This window comes from Molothrus aeneus, chromosome Z (assembly GCF_037042795.1).
Source record: "Molothrus aeneus isolate 106 chromosome Z, BPBGC_Maene_1.0, whole genome shotgun sequence".
Taxonomy (NCBI): Eukaryota; Metazoa; Chordata; class Aves; order Passeriformes; family Icteridae; genus Molothrus; species Molothrus aeneus.
Genome location: NC_089680.1, coordinates 42,153,279 through 42,166,247, shown reverse-complemented (window position 1 = coordinate 42,166,247; position 12,969 = coordinate 42,153,279). Strand labels below are relative to the sequence as shown.

At 38.1% G+C, this 12,969-nt stretch overlaps 1 protein-coding gene across 1 annotated transcript in view; it reads right to left on the bottom strand.

Moving 5' to 3' along the window:
- The window catches only part of SUSD1 (sushi domain containing 1), a 42,670-nt gene that overhangs the window by 16,989 nt on the left and 12,712 nt on the right, over positions 1-12,969 (bottom strand). The window contains exons 8-11 of the mRNA XM_066569205.1: positions 10,764-10,858; positions 8,990-9,179; positions 7,863-7,957; positions 6,611-6,797 (exon numbers count right to left, since the gene is read on the bottom strand). Of these exons, the coding sequence (XP_066425302.1) occupies positions 6,611-6,797; positions 7,863-7,957; positions 8,990-9,179; positions 10,764-10,858 (567 nt within the window). The remainder of the gene's footprint in view (positions 1-6,610; positions 6,798-7,862; positions 7,958-8,989; positions 9,180-10,763; positions 10,859-12,969) is intronic.

Genomic DNA, 12,969 nt, shown 5'->3' with positions numbered 1-12,969 from the left:
GCTGCTTAATGCTGAATAGACAAAAAAGAAGATAAAAACACGCCAGGTGGATAGCTTCAGAGACAGATAAGTATAGTACTAATGAGAAATTGGCAAATGTAAAGCCACTTAGCCAGAAAACAAAGAATTTAGGCCAGCCAGGACCAGACAGACCAAGGAACACCATAACTATGCATGCTCCAAAGACAAAGCTGAAAAATTCAGATGTGAAGAAGACCTTGGAAGCCTTCATCAAAGATCCCTGATGACCCCCAAACTGGGGAGGCACAAGCATGGTGCAGAAGAGTTTTTTATAACCATGAGATCATACCATGTAAATTAGTTCTGGCATGTATGTGATGATGTTGAAGTGATATAGTGACACGAGGCAATACTTACTGTATAAATATACCACAGCACTTGACAAGGGTGTGAGCTAGGTGGAGATCTCTCCTCAACACCAGCGCTAAAATAAACAAATACCTGCTTTACAGACACAGTTCTATGGGGTTTTATTCACAGCCATTTTTGGGCATCACATGGTTATTTGAGGGCTTTATGTCCAAAAAGTTTTTGCTGAATTTTAAAACAAGGAAATAAAAAATAGTGCTGTAAAAGTAAAACTAAAATAAGGTAGAGATATTAATACAATAGAAAACATTGTTTACTGTTTTTATTACTGTTTGAAGAGTAATTCTAAAGTGATCAGGAGAGGAGTAGGCTTTGTCTTCTTCAAACTAATCTTTGCTACGAATCTTTCTACAGCATCAAGATTGAAAGCACATTCTATCTCCATCAGTTCATCCAGCATCACATAGATACTGTTAACTCTTTTTAAGTAATCTGAAAACAAACTGCAGTATGGGTTTGGAGTTTTTTGGGCCTTCTTGTTTCATTTCCTTGGAACTCAACCCACATTCAGTAGTGTCTGGCAACAGAACTGGTCATTTCTGGAAATGCCACTCATGTGATTCCCTTTGCTGACTGTGGCTTTGTTCGTTCCCCTGCTGTGCGGCGAATGTCACGCCACGCTGTTGATGATGAGGAAGGTATGAGCGCAGCGAGCAGCCGTGCAGCCGGAGCCGGGGCGCGGCCTGGCCAGCACGGCCCTGCTGCAGCCGCGCGCCCGGGCCCGGCTCCGCGCTGGGCCTGAGCTCTGCTGCACAAAGGGGCCTTTCTTCCTCTCGGGGACAGCAGCGCCCGGGGCCAGCACACCCTCAAAGTTAAACGGTCCTGGGCAAGGAAAAAGGGGGAAAGCAGGGAGACGTGCTCCAGGGGACCGTGGCTGGCACCTCTCATGCAGCAGTGACCTGCCACCTGCCCTCAGCTGCGAGTGACAGCTCACGGCCACACAACCACAGGGAGCCCGCTGTGCCCCGTCGGGTGTCTCCTGTGTCGGAGCAGGGCCGATTCCAGCTGGGCCCCGATTCCAGCTGCAGAGCACCCCTGGGCCAGGAACTGCACCTTTAAAAGTAAATTCAACCATATCTCACTGCTTCTTGTATGGATCGCATTGCCTGACTCTGCTGCCGTGTGTGAGCCAGGCTGATCCCCATCTCCTGGCTCATGCCTGCCTGCACGTTTCTATGGTTTGTCTTCTGCTCCAGTTCTTCCTGTGGCACCTTTCCCCTGTGATCTCTAGGAACAAACCGAGGTGTGTTGAGTGCTGACATCCGCTGTTCTGCAGACCCAGGAGGAGGCGTTCAGGGTCTGGCAGCAGAATGGGAGCTCGGTGCTGTTGGCTCAGGGTGTTTGGTTAGGGTCCTTCCACAATGACAGCCTCCTAGCCCCAGTGAAAGAGGTCTGGTCTGAGACCCTGCAAACAGCAGTCACTGCTCTCACCCCAGTTCCTAAGCTGATGGCAGGACCTTGCCTGGATAAGCAGAGGGGTGCAGCACTGTGCTGGACACTCAGGGAGAGCACCCAGGCTTACAGTGCCAGACACTTCCTATATCCCCTGCCTTTGCTCAGCACTCTGCAGCTCTCCCTTCCTCCTCGACCTTGGCCAAGTGTCATGGTCCTGTGCACGACCTGGAACTGCTTTAATTGGATGTGTGGCCAGGGACTGGCCACATATGCATATTTTCATATGCACTGAGATGAATGCACCTCCCTGGCCATGGGAGAGGATGAAAATTTGGTCAGGAAAAACTCAGCAAGGTGCTTTTGGTGCTTTCAACTGGAAAGCCTGACAGAAGACACCATGTTTACTTTTCATTATTTCTCTTCTGTGAGCAACCCACCCAAAGCAAACACTATGGAAATCAGAGTTCTATTTCTCTTTCAAAGCACTGGTTGTAAAGCATAGACTGTGTCACTGATATTAATTGCTTTGTAAACAGAATAAGAGAAATTATCTGAATGTTCATGAGTTCACAGGGACTCATGAAAAATTCTTATTATGGAGGAGTTCAGAAAAATTATAGCAAAGTGGTGTTCATATGAACTTAATTATCATGCATTTAAATAATCTCCGCACAAAAATACAAAGTGTATGCATATGTATGAAATTATTTACATGACTGGCAGCTAATTTCCCCCTACATTAAAAAAAAAGTAATCCTGCTCATGTTTTTCATCACTTCTCTTCCCTCATTATATAAATCAGAAACTCCCTTCTTGGCAATTCTCATTCTCTGATGCTGCACACTTTACTGGATAGTTTCTCTGGAGGTACATGATGCCCTGGTGCTCTCAGAATAAGAGCTATGAAATCACCACACCTCCAACAGTCTTTCACTTCCTCATTGGAAAGTAGATTTTGGGTTTTCCCTCCTTTTCCAGACGTTAAAGAACTCCATTTATGAAAGAATGAGTATAAATGTTTTTCATCCTACATCAGATCAGAACAATAGTCTATCTTTTATGTGCGTGTGTACATTCAGAGACAGATGAACAAATCAGACATTACAATCTGATCTGTAACGTTGTACATTTTCCACATGCCAAGACAAAGGGCTCTACAAGATTATACTAAATATATAATGGAATACATTCTCCTTATTCAAGTAACTTTCTAAACTTTCTGCTTGTGAGTCTACTTTCTCACTCATGTTCATATGAAGACAGAGAAGAGACACATGAGTACGTGGCTTGCAGGCAAATCTTGGGCTAAACCAAAAAAGAATAGCAGCTGAGAAATACAGGAAGTACTACAATTATCTGAGGTACACAGACTCAAGGTCAAGCCTATTCAAACCCCCTGGAAAGTATATGTACAAATATGTAAGGAATTGCAGCGTGTGTGAAAAGTATGCCTTGAGCAAACTCAAAATACAGCTTGATTCTAAGCAGAAAATCAAGATGAGGAAAAGCAATGAGAATTTAACCTAATAAGAATTATTTTACAAGAAGGAAAAGTAATCAGTTACTCAGGGACAAAAGTTCTATTTCTAGTGTCCAGAAACACTTTTTTTTCTTACTATGTCTTAAGTCATAGTGGTCTGTTCTAAAGCAAAAAACCTGCTAACCAGACTCTGTAAACATATATGCATTCATGAACTCCCAAAACACCAGAGTTTTCATAAAGAATCTATCCAAAGCAAAGCTCAAAACCAGATTGAAATATCAATAGAATTTTAATGTGGCTGAACTGAAAAAATTACTCTTATTCAGAACATTAGTAATGAAAGTAAAACAGACCCAGCTCCTTATTTATTATTTTGTTTTCCAAACACTTAAAAAAATGGTTACAAAATGGTTCAATCATCTTCATTTCATATGTAAAAGCAGGTAGTGAAATTAAGAACAATGCCTCCCCTGAGCATGCTTTATTAAAGGATATTCCAAAAGGAAAATTAACAGAGCCATGTGTAAGTAGTATAATCACAAGTATGCCCACTAGACACTCCTTTCCTCCTCTGGAAAGGGACACGAGATTCCTTGCTTAAAAGACAATCTTGCCACCATCCTTTTACAGCTACAATATAATCACTGTCTAATAATTTTTGATATTTGACTCAATTTCCTATTTCTAGTAGACAAGTGGTGAGAGCTTCTTTAAAATAATTTAAGACAACATAAAAGACTGTGCAAGATGCCTGTTACAATGGTCCGTGAAGCATTTGCTAGACTGCATTTACCATCAACAAGCTGACAGGCAAAACCAACTTTGTGCTCAGCACCCAACTAATTTTTTAGAGGATGCTACTTGACAGGGAGAAAAACAGGCTTTTAGGTCCAAGTTCTTGGCTTTTTTTTCTTTAGAAATAATGCGGATATAATGTATCCTCATTCAGGATGAATATGGGCATAGATATAGATATTCAGGATATAGAAATAACTCTCATTACAGGCATTCACAAATCTTGTTTTTTTTTAAAAATACCCAAACTTATTGCTAGGATTTACATACATATTGTGTTCTGCAACAGTCTAAAAATTTACACAATCACTATCCTTGTCAGGAAATTAGGTCTGTAAGGCAGTGAACCTCCAATTGTCTGGGACATGTCTCTTCACACTATTCATAACTCCACAGTTAAGATTTTCCAAACTCTCAAAATATAGAAGGTTTGTAAAAGTCAAGGAGACACAACATCTGGATTTGCTCCCAGCTGTGGCTACAGACCAAGTAATCATGTACCTCTTCAAGGATGGCATATGAAACCTCAAACAACCTATGAGAACATAATCAGTAAAACACTTTTGTAAAAGTGTCAGTTTCCCTAGAGCTTCTGTGCTTAAGGCATATCTTGCATTTCTACAATACCATTTAGCTGGAAAAGCATCAGAGCTAATAGAGCCACTTTTCAGAATTAATTTGGCAGATAAATTGAGATCATTCCATCCACCATGGAAAACGCATACATGATTACAAAATAACTGAACAAATTAAGGTGAAAATAATAGTTAAAATAGTTTAAATAATAGTTTAAATTATAGTTTTTACATAAATTAAGCTGCTTGCATAGGTAATGCAATTCCAAGACATAAGACATAGAAGTCAAAACAGCATTGCCAGAAGAATTATTTCAGCTGGATCCTTTTCATCTTAGATGAGATAACAACACAACTAATCCTATTTAAATTCCATTATTTGGCAAGTTTTTCCACAAGATCATTATTGGCTTTTTAATTTTCTGCAATTTCTGCAAAAACTTAAAAAAATATAAACTTTTATGTTTTTTCAGTGGAAGTCAGAAAATAAGAAATGTTTTCACACCAAGTTTTTGATAAAGACTCCTAATATGATAGAGCAACACCCATCTTTTATTGCCTATTGAGTAAGATAACTATCAGGTATAAACGGGCTTGTGTAGTAAAATCTCCTTTCAAAATGGAAATAATCGAACTTTTACGCAAAGACCTTTCCTGGGGCTATGCATATGCATTTGTTAAGCACTAACTCAGCAGAGAGCAAAATATGCCAGCTGCCAAGACACAAATACCATTTCACACAGCAACTGCTGCAAAGTATTCTCTAGAGCTCTGCTGAGTAAGTGACCTGATGCAATCCTGCAGAATTCAGGAAATACCACAGGACGACAGAGTAAAAAGCTTTTCCTTTTCTCTGAGTATGTATTCAAAAATTACCACTAACAACAAAATTCTGAGATATCTTACTAGCTTTTTAAACAAAGACACATGTACTCATGAACTCATGGGCACTACTTTTGAGTGGCAATTAGGGAACTAGTGAAAAGGAATTACAAAATAATTTCTGTAATTTCATTAAAAAAAAAAAAAAAGAAGCAAACGGGTCATTGTATATCTTAAACAGCAGCTTTAAGAAACAAGAGTTTTCAATAGTAAACCTGAAGCTTAAAACCATCAGGTTTACTACTGAAAATACATCAAAACTATCAATTTCAAAATGCAAATCTCCAGCTCTTCCTAAGCAGTCAGAAGAGAATTGATTCCATCTAGTGGCTGAACAGTTACGGGCACTCAGAGAGCTTTCATGTTCCTTACCTATTATAATTTGTGTCCCTGACAGGAAGAGAGATACCATCATCAAACACTGCACTGCACTTCACCTAATACAGAGATTCTGACAGTACAGGGATGGTGAAAACTGTTCTAAACAAATCAAGACCCATAAGATGTTTCTCATCACAGCATTTTAGTGACATACATCTTGCTAAATTGTGAACCCAGGGCTCTTCCTTCAGAAGCTAATTTGCTCAAATGTCTTTTATGTTTTGTACTCTGCCAATTAGAGGCAAAAGTATCTACATGAGGTACTTGCAGATTCCTGTACTCTACTTTGGATTCTTGCAGACTTCAGTGGTATCTGTTTCTGTTGTCACAAATACCAACACAAAGTGCATCTGAGATATTAACTCCACTGTGGGGAGAAGTTTTTCTTAAAAAAAAGCCTTAGCCTCTAAAAGGGTGAGGAATTTAACTCAGCTGTCCTAGATACTAGTCTTGTGTCCAACCCACCAAACTATCTTTTCCCTGATGTCTCAAAATGACACATTTACACTCTGCACCTCAATTTTTCTCCCCCTTCTGACTCTGAACTCTACAAAACCCATGAAAACAAACAATGGACAGTTTTGAGCATGGAAAGAATACTTTGGCAACCCACCATACAACACTGAGATCAACAATGTAGATTCACTTGAGTCTCTTATACCCACTAGGTGCTTTTGTAAATATATAAAAAATAAATGGCAAGACCTACCTGTAATTTGTGTTGTCATAGAAACAAGCAGTGAAAAATTCAAAGCTACCATGGAAATATTAATAGAGTAATTGGTGCCTGGTTGCAAGTCTAAACAAACTTCAGGAGCTTGCTTGTGTGTGGAAAGTTCGAAGGTCATTTCATGAAAGAAGTTCTTCTGATACCAACGCTGGCCTTGCACATGAAACTGTAACCAAACAATCACAGCATGAAAATTGAAATAATAAAATACTTGCAATCAGCCATCTCATGCTCTTAATTAGAGGAACCAGCAGAAGAGAGCACTGCTTATGATGTGTCAAAACTGTAGGCATTGACAGTTACTCAAATTCCAATCCTTCCAAAAGTTGATTCATCTTGATCAGATCTGATATTTTCCTGGTTCTTTCACTTCTCCTCCTAGTCTATCCTCTTTTTTATTAATTTCCCCTACACCATATTTCCTGCTAACATATAGGCTTCCACTAACGGCTCACTTTTATTGAAGTATACCCTCCTGGTGAATTAAAAAAGTAAGCTCATGTGAGCACCTCTCCAGTTACACCCTGAGGATCAATACAAAATCAAGTTATTTTGACCCATGTCAAAATGCCAGCTACACTCTGGGATCTGTCTAGAGACACCTATATTTCCAGTGAAATTTACAGGCTCATGGGTTCTTTTTTTTGTTTCAGTAGGATTTCCTGTTTTATTGTTGATGACTGAAATGATCATGAAGTCAGTAACTTAAGGCCTCCCCTGATCAAATGATTTTTCTGAAATGAAAACAAAAATGCTTGCTGGATATGAATTGTGCATTAATTTTCCTTTAAATAGATCCTATGTCTTCAGATAATCTCTTACTGTCTCCTGGCACAGAGAAACTTGAGACAACAGCAGGTGGTCAGGAGTCCTGGCAGAAGTAGTTCATGTACAAATTCCCCGCTGGGATAAGGGCAGACTGAAGGCATACCACAAGGCAAAGAGAACTGACTCAGTGGTACCAGAATAGAGTCGTGTGAGTTGTTTGCCTGAACATGGCAAAATTACAAGTACAAATAAGGAGAGTAAATTAAGAGTTAAGTATGGGAAAAATAAGCAAGAAACAGGACTACAAGAGAGCATGGTCTTTCTTTGGCTGCTATGCAAGATTATTCTTTGGGGTTTTATGAGACATTATTATGATAAGGAACACTGCTAGCACTGAGTGAAAAATTAGGTTTTTGATTGATAAAAATTGCTTTCTAGATTCAAAATACAAATTGTCACTTACTGAGTATTTGTCTTCCACATCAGTTCCCCTGACATTTCTCCTCCATTTCAAGCAGGTATCATTAAAAATTAATACATTATTGAAAGCTTCCTTTACTGTAGAGACAATTAAAAAAGAGATCAACTTAGAAAATTCTACCTCCTTCAGCTTAATTGAATATGAGCAGCTGAGAAGAAATTTTTTTTCAAAATTTTTTTTTTCAAAATTTTTCATTCTCAGAAAAGAATGAAATTTTTTTGAAATTTCATTCTTTTCTGAGACAGAGAGGTAGGCTATTATTTCTTTTTGAATGAACAAACAGGATAAGTAAAGCATGATCATTTTCTAGAGAAATCGGTTTTTGGGGAAACCCAAGCATGCTATTCAGGAAATCTAACACATGATCTACTTGTCCAGGCCTAGAAGGTTATAGTTACAGAAAGATCAAGGGTTCAGGCCTCCTGATTTAAATAAAATTATCACAGAACAATTTGTGATAGTTGATGCCCTTTGGGAAAAAGCATGTGAGCAAAAGCATTTTTGTGGATTTCAAAAGCAATTATTTCTCAAGGTCTGTCTCACCAGAATTAGTATATCAGAAGACAAGCCTAAAGTCTCCATGACTAAAATACTACAGAAATCCACTGTTAGAACATGACTTCTGTACAGTTACTGATAACTGCCAGAGCCCTGTTAATCACTGGTAAACACAGGAGCATTGTCTGTAATGCTCATACCACTTAAATTAGTATCACACAGCCAAGCAACAGGGAACTCTACTACAGGGAGGGAATCATATTTCAAGGCAAAAAATAGAAACCAGTAGGCATTGTACCATGGACCAAAATTCTGTACCAATTCTGCCTCAGTCAGAAGGCAAGTCCTGAAAAAGCAGATTTGCCGAATCTTTCGGAAGGGCGCTTTCTGCCCCTGCTCTCCTTGCTCATAGAGTCAATGGCCAAGTGAGCAGAAAGAAAAACATCTTGCAGAAAAAGAGGATGTAGACAGTGGCTACATGCATGTAGCCAGTATAAAGAATTATGAAGTCTAGGAAACAGCTCTTTTTCCTGTCTGTTAGACTCAAATCAGTGAACTCTGCAGCACAGTAAGTTCTTTTAGAAGCACATAGAATACAAAACACAACCTACCCTTTGTCTGAATTGCTACTGTAAATGAGACAGTGATGTTTGTAGAAGAAATGGTAGTTATATTGACCACGTAGTTACTTCCAGAGTCCAGATCTAAACACACCTTTGGATTATCTTCACTTGTACTGATGTTAAATATCACATCTTCTGAGAATATCTTCTCATCCAATCTTTGGCCCAGTATATGAAACTATTGAAACAAAGACAATAGTGCAATTTGTTGTGACTCTCCAAAATTTAGAATATGAGCTTATTTCATCCTATTGGTTCTTAAAGGGAACACAGGATTACATCTGGTTTAGAGAATCAGTTCAAGGAAAATATATACGGTTTTGACTAGCTATGGGATGTCTTAACAAACTAGATCTTTAGTTCTTCTGTCTGTTAAAATTATTATTTAATATATTTCTACAACAGATAGAAGGAATCTATTATGGAATCTAATCCAATCTATTAGGAACCTAATCTACTGTGGACCCTACAAAGATCTCCAACTGAAATAGTAATGTGTAAGCAAATATTGTTTCTTGTTTACAGCACACAGATAGAAAGTACATCTACTTGTTACTTTCCTTCCCTTTTGCTGGTTTTCCCCCTTGCCCCATAGAAGCAATAGTAAGGCAAAACGCCAAACAACTGTAGACAAGCTTGCCTAAGATTGTCCCAGTGTAGTGAAAAAGAAATCTGTTGCTTGTATGACATGAAGGGACAGACAAAGCTCACCTTCTCTGGCTATTCTGAAGTGTCTTTCAGATGACAGAATTCAGGAAAAGCATGTGAAGAGAGCACATTATACCAGAGACCCACAGCTTGCCAGTTACCATTGGCTACATAAAAAACAGTTTCGACCTGTTAGGGGAACTGGGAAGCTGTGTTTTCCATCTCAGCAGTGCTCAATAAAAGTACACAAACTAAAAAATACTTTGGTTATAACATAGGAGGAGAAAGATGGGTTGTTTTCCAAAATTATTACCCAACCTTGAAATGTTATCCACATTAATGTACTTACCCTGGACAACCTAAATAATCCTTTTTATTTTTTTCCTTATTGTAGATACTAAAAAAAAGGAAAAAAACCAAAACCAAATAACACAAACAAAACCCCCTTTCTTGGGATGTTATTGTGAAATCATGGAAAGTCTTATCATGTTGTTTTGGCTTTCAATAACACTGGCCAAATTTTTGTTTCTGGAAATTTATGCCTTAAGCTTTATTCTTACGTTCATGTAGATTAAAAAAAAGAAAAAAAAAGTCCTTACAAAAGTTGTTTTCAATTTCCAAGAAAAATGGTTCTAAAATGTTCAGATATAGATTAGTTGAAACTTTTGAGTAAGGCACACTATTTTGATATACCTTGCATTTTTAAAACATGTTATATCCAGTATCTGCAAGTGAGACACAGTTCAGTTGAGATGCTTGTCAAAGACATGGACAGAGCCCAAATGCTGCACTGTTTTCTGTGGCAATGGGAGCTTGAGCTCTTCAACGGAACTTCACTAAAACATAAACTTATGCTGTAACCGCTTACAGATTCAAACAGGCATTTAGGTGATTTACTGAAATGAGACCCTGAATCCCGAGTTTTTTCACCTACCTTTAGGACAGGAATTTTCTTCTTTCTTAACACAGCTAGTCACCCCCAGGAGCTCCACTGGGAGGATTGAGACAAACTGCCACACCAACAAAACCCATAACACAAATATCCAATGCTGAATCAGCAGATATAACCACGAAAAAGTTACTCCCAATCTCAAATACTTCCATTATTACTTACTGTGTATGTTTCCTGCACTCCCAGTCTTCCACTTTTCCTTTGCCACCTCACACATGTTTCATTGAAAATGGATAAATTACTAAATAATTCCTCTTCTGTGACCAAAAGCATGAACACAGAAAGAAAATAATTACTTCTCATGCATAGCTTATGTTTGGAGCAATTGCTTATTTCTTACTTTTTCTTTGGTCTTTTTTTGCTTTGTTTTTTTTTGTCGAAACAGGAAAAAGCCAAAGAAGGTAAGCACATGTTAGGTAGAAGGCTTTCTCTTAACTGTCTTGGCTCCTAAACTTAAAATAACAGGCTAACTGAAGAAGCATGTCCTGAGCTAAAGACTGTGAACTCTTTAAACATACAGCCAGCATTACATAAACTGACCCAAGGAACTTTTAAGAAAGCTTCTGTGTTAGACTGGAAAAAGAGTTTATTTGTAGCTGAATCAAAGTTTTGGTTCATTATTGACTTGAGTTGCTTTTTAAAAGGTGTTGGCATTTTTTTCTTGTTGTAGAATAAATAAAATTAAATAACACAGCAGAAAACTTTCACAAAATAGTTAGTGAATTGTTCTGATGTTAAAGCAAGCACAGGTCAGGGCACTCTTCCCCTGCATATAAACTTCATTGCCATCTCACAGGGGACCTCTTGTAGCAGTGGATATCAAGCTGGCACTAAAATAAATCAGTACATTAAGAGTTTCTAGCATTTCTAGCACTCCATACTTAGGCAGATATTTAGAACTACAATGTAACTGTTAATGTATTTTGCAGTACTTTTTTTTTAATTATTAGAACTGCCATAAAACTGTTTTCTAACATTATCTCCCTCTCCATATATTCCACAAATACATGCCTCACTCACTAGACTAGCTCATCTCCCAACTAATTTTAACTCCCCCACTCCACATTAAAATGTATTTGGAAATGCTGTTGAAAGCTTTCATGTTTCCAGGACAGAAGAAAGAGATTAATCTGTGTGTCCTCTAAAACAAATTTCTTATAAATAGCTGTGTGATTGACTATATTTAAGGGCTGCTTATTGTTATTGTTATCTGTTTTGCAGTACTGCCCCAAACTCCACAGTCTAAGGCTTCTGTACCAAAACAAAGCAAAAGATTATGTTCAGTTGTTGCATTCTTTAAATAAGACACAGTTTTATTAAAAGAGTGGATAGCAAGAAGGACACACAGACAGAGGGAAAATGTTTCCATATCCATGAGATCTGAATTAAAATGCATAACAAGGAGGCAGGAGGGAACAAGAGAGGGAGTAATCTACAAGACTTATTGGCAAGAAAATCTGCAACTTGACTTATGAGTTTATATAATACAGCTAAAAAAAAAAAAGAAAAACAAAGAAGAAAACAACAAAAGGGATTGCACTGGATATTTAGACAAGAAAGAAATCTTTACAGTGGCCTCCTTGGAAGGAAGAAGGCAGAACTAGTAGCATTTTTTTTTCTGTAAATACATCACATTTTTTGTTATGCTTTCTGAACTTTGAGGACAAGTCCATGGGGCAATGACCATAAATTCATAGAATAGCTAGCAGATCTTTCCTCAAAAGTTTCCACTTTAAATGGATGTGAATGAAAGAGCATGAAAAACCTCTGCAGAGCAATTACCACAACAAAGCCTACAGCTTTCTGAGGAGACTGATTTTTCTCCTTTACTCTTACTGATAACACAATCTTTGTTTGGACGACCAAATATAAAGAAAGGGCCTGGTTTAACATTAATCCCAGCAGCATAAACCGAGTCTTCAATAAACAAAGATTTCTCTGAAAAAAACATTCTGCAACTAGAGGGAGACAAGTTTCTTGAAACATTCATTCTACTCTGAAATCTAACAGTTGCAGTGCTTACAGAGATTGGGAACTCACTTTGTGAAACACACAGTAGCAGACAGTAGCATCCAGATCTTAAATGTATCTGATTTTGATCAACAGTTTATACTTAAACTTACAAATAAACTGGGAGAGCAAAGACCCTGCATTTGCCTATATCTCAGCACTATAAATTTAAACTTATGATTACCCAAGGCAAGTGAAGTTCACTGCTACCCCACTGATCTTCAGGTTACCTTCACAACCTTTTCCCATCCCAAAAGAAAGTGTCCTAGAAACAACATGTGAATAAATACCTGGAGAACCAGAGGTGAAAGGTGAAAAGAAATCCTTCAGGAGTCAAAGAGAGAAAGGCAGATTTAGG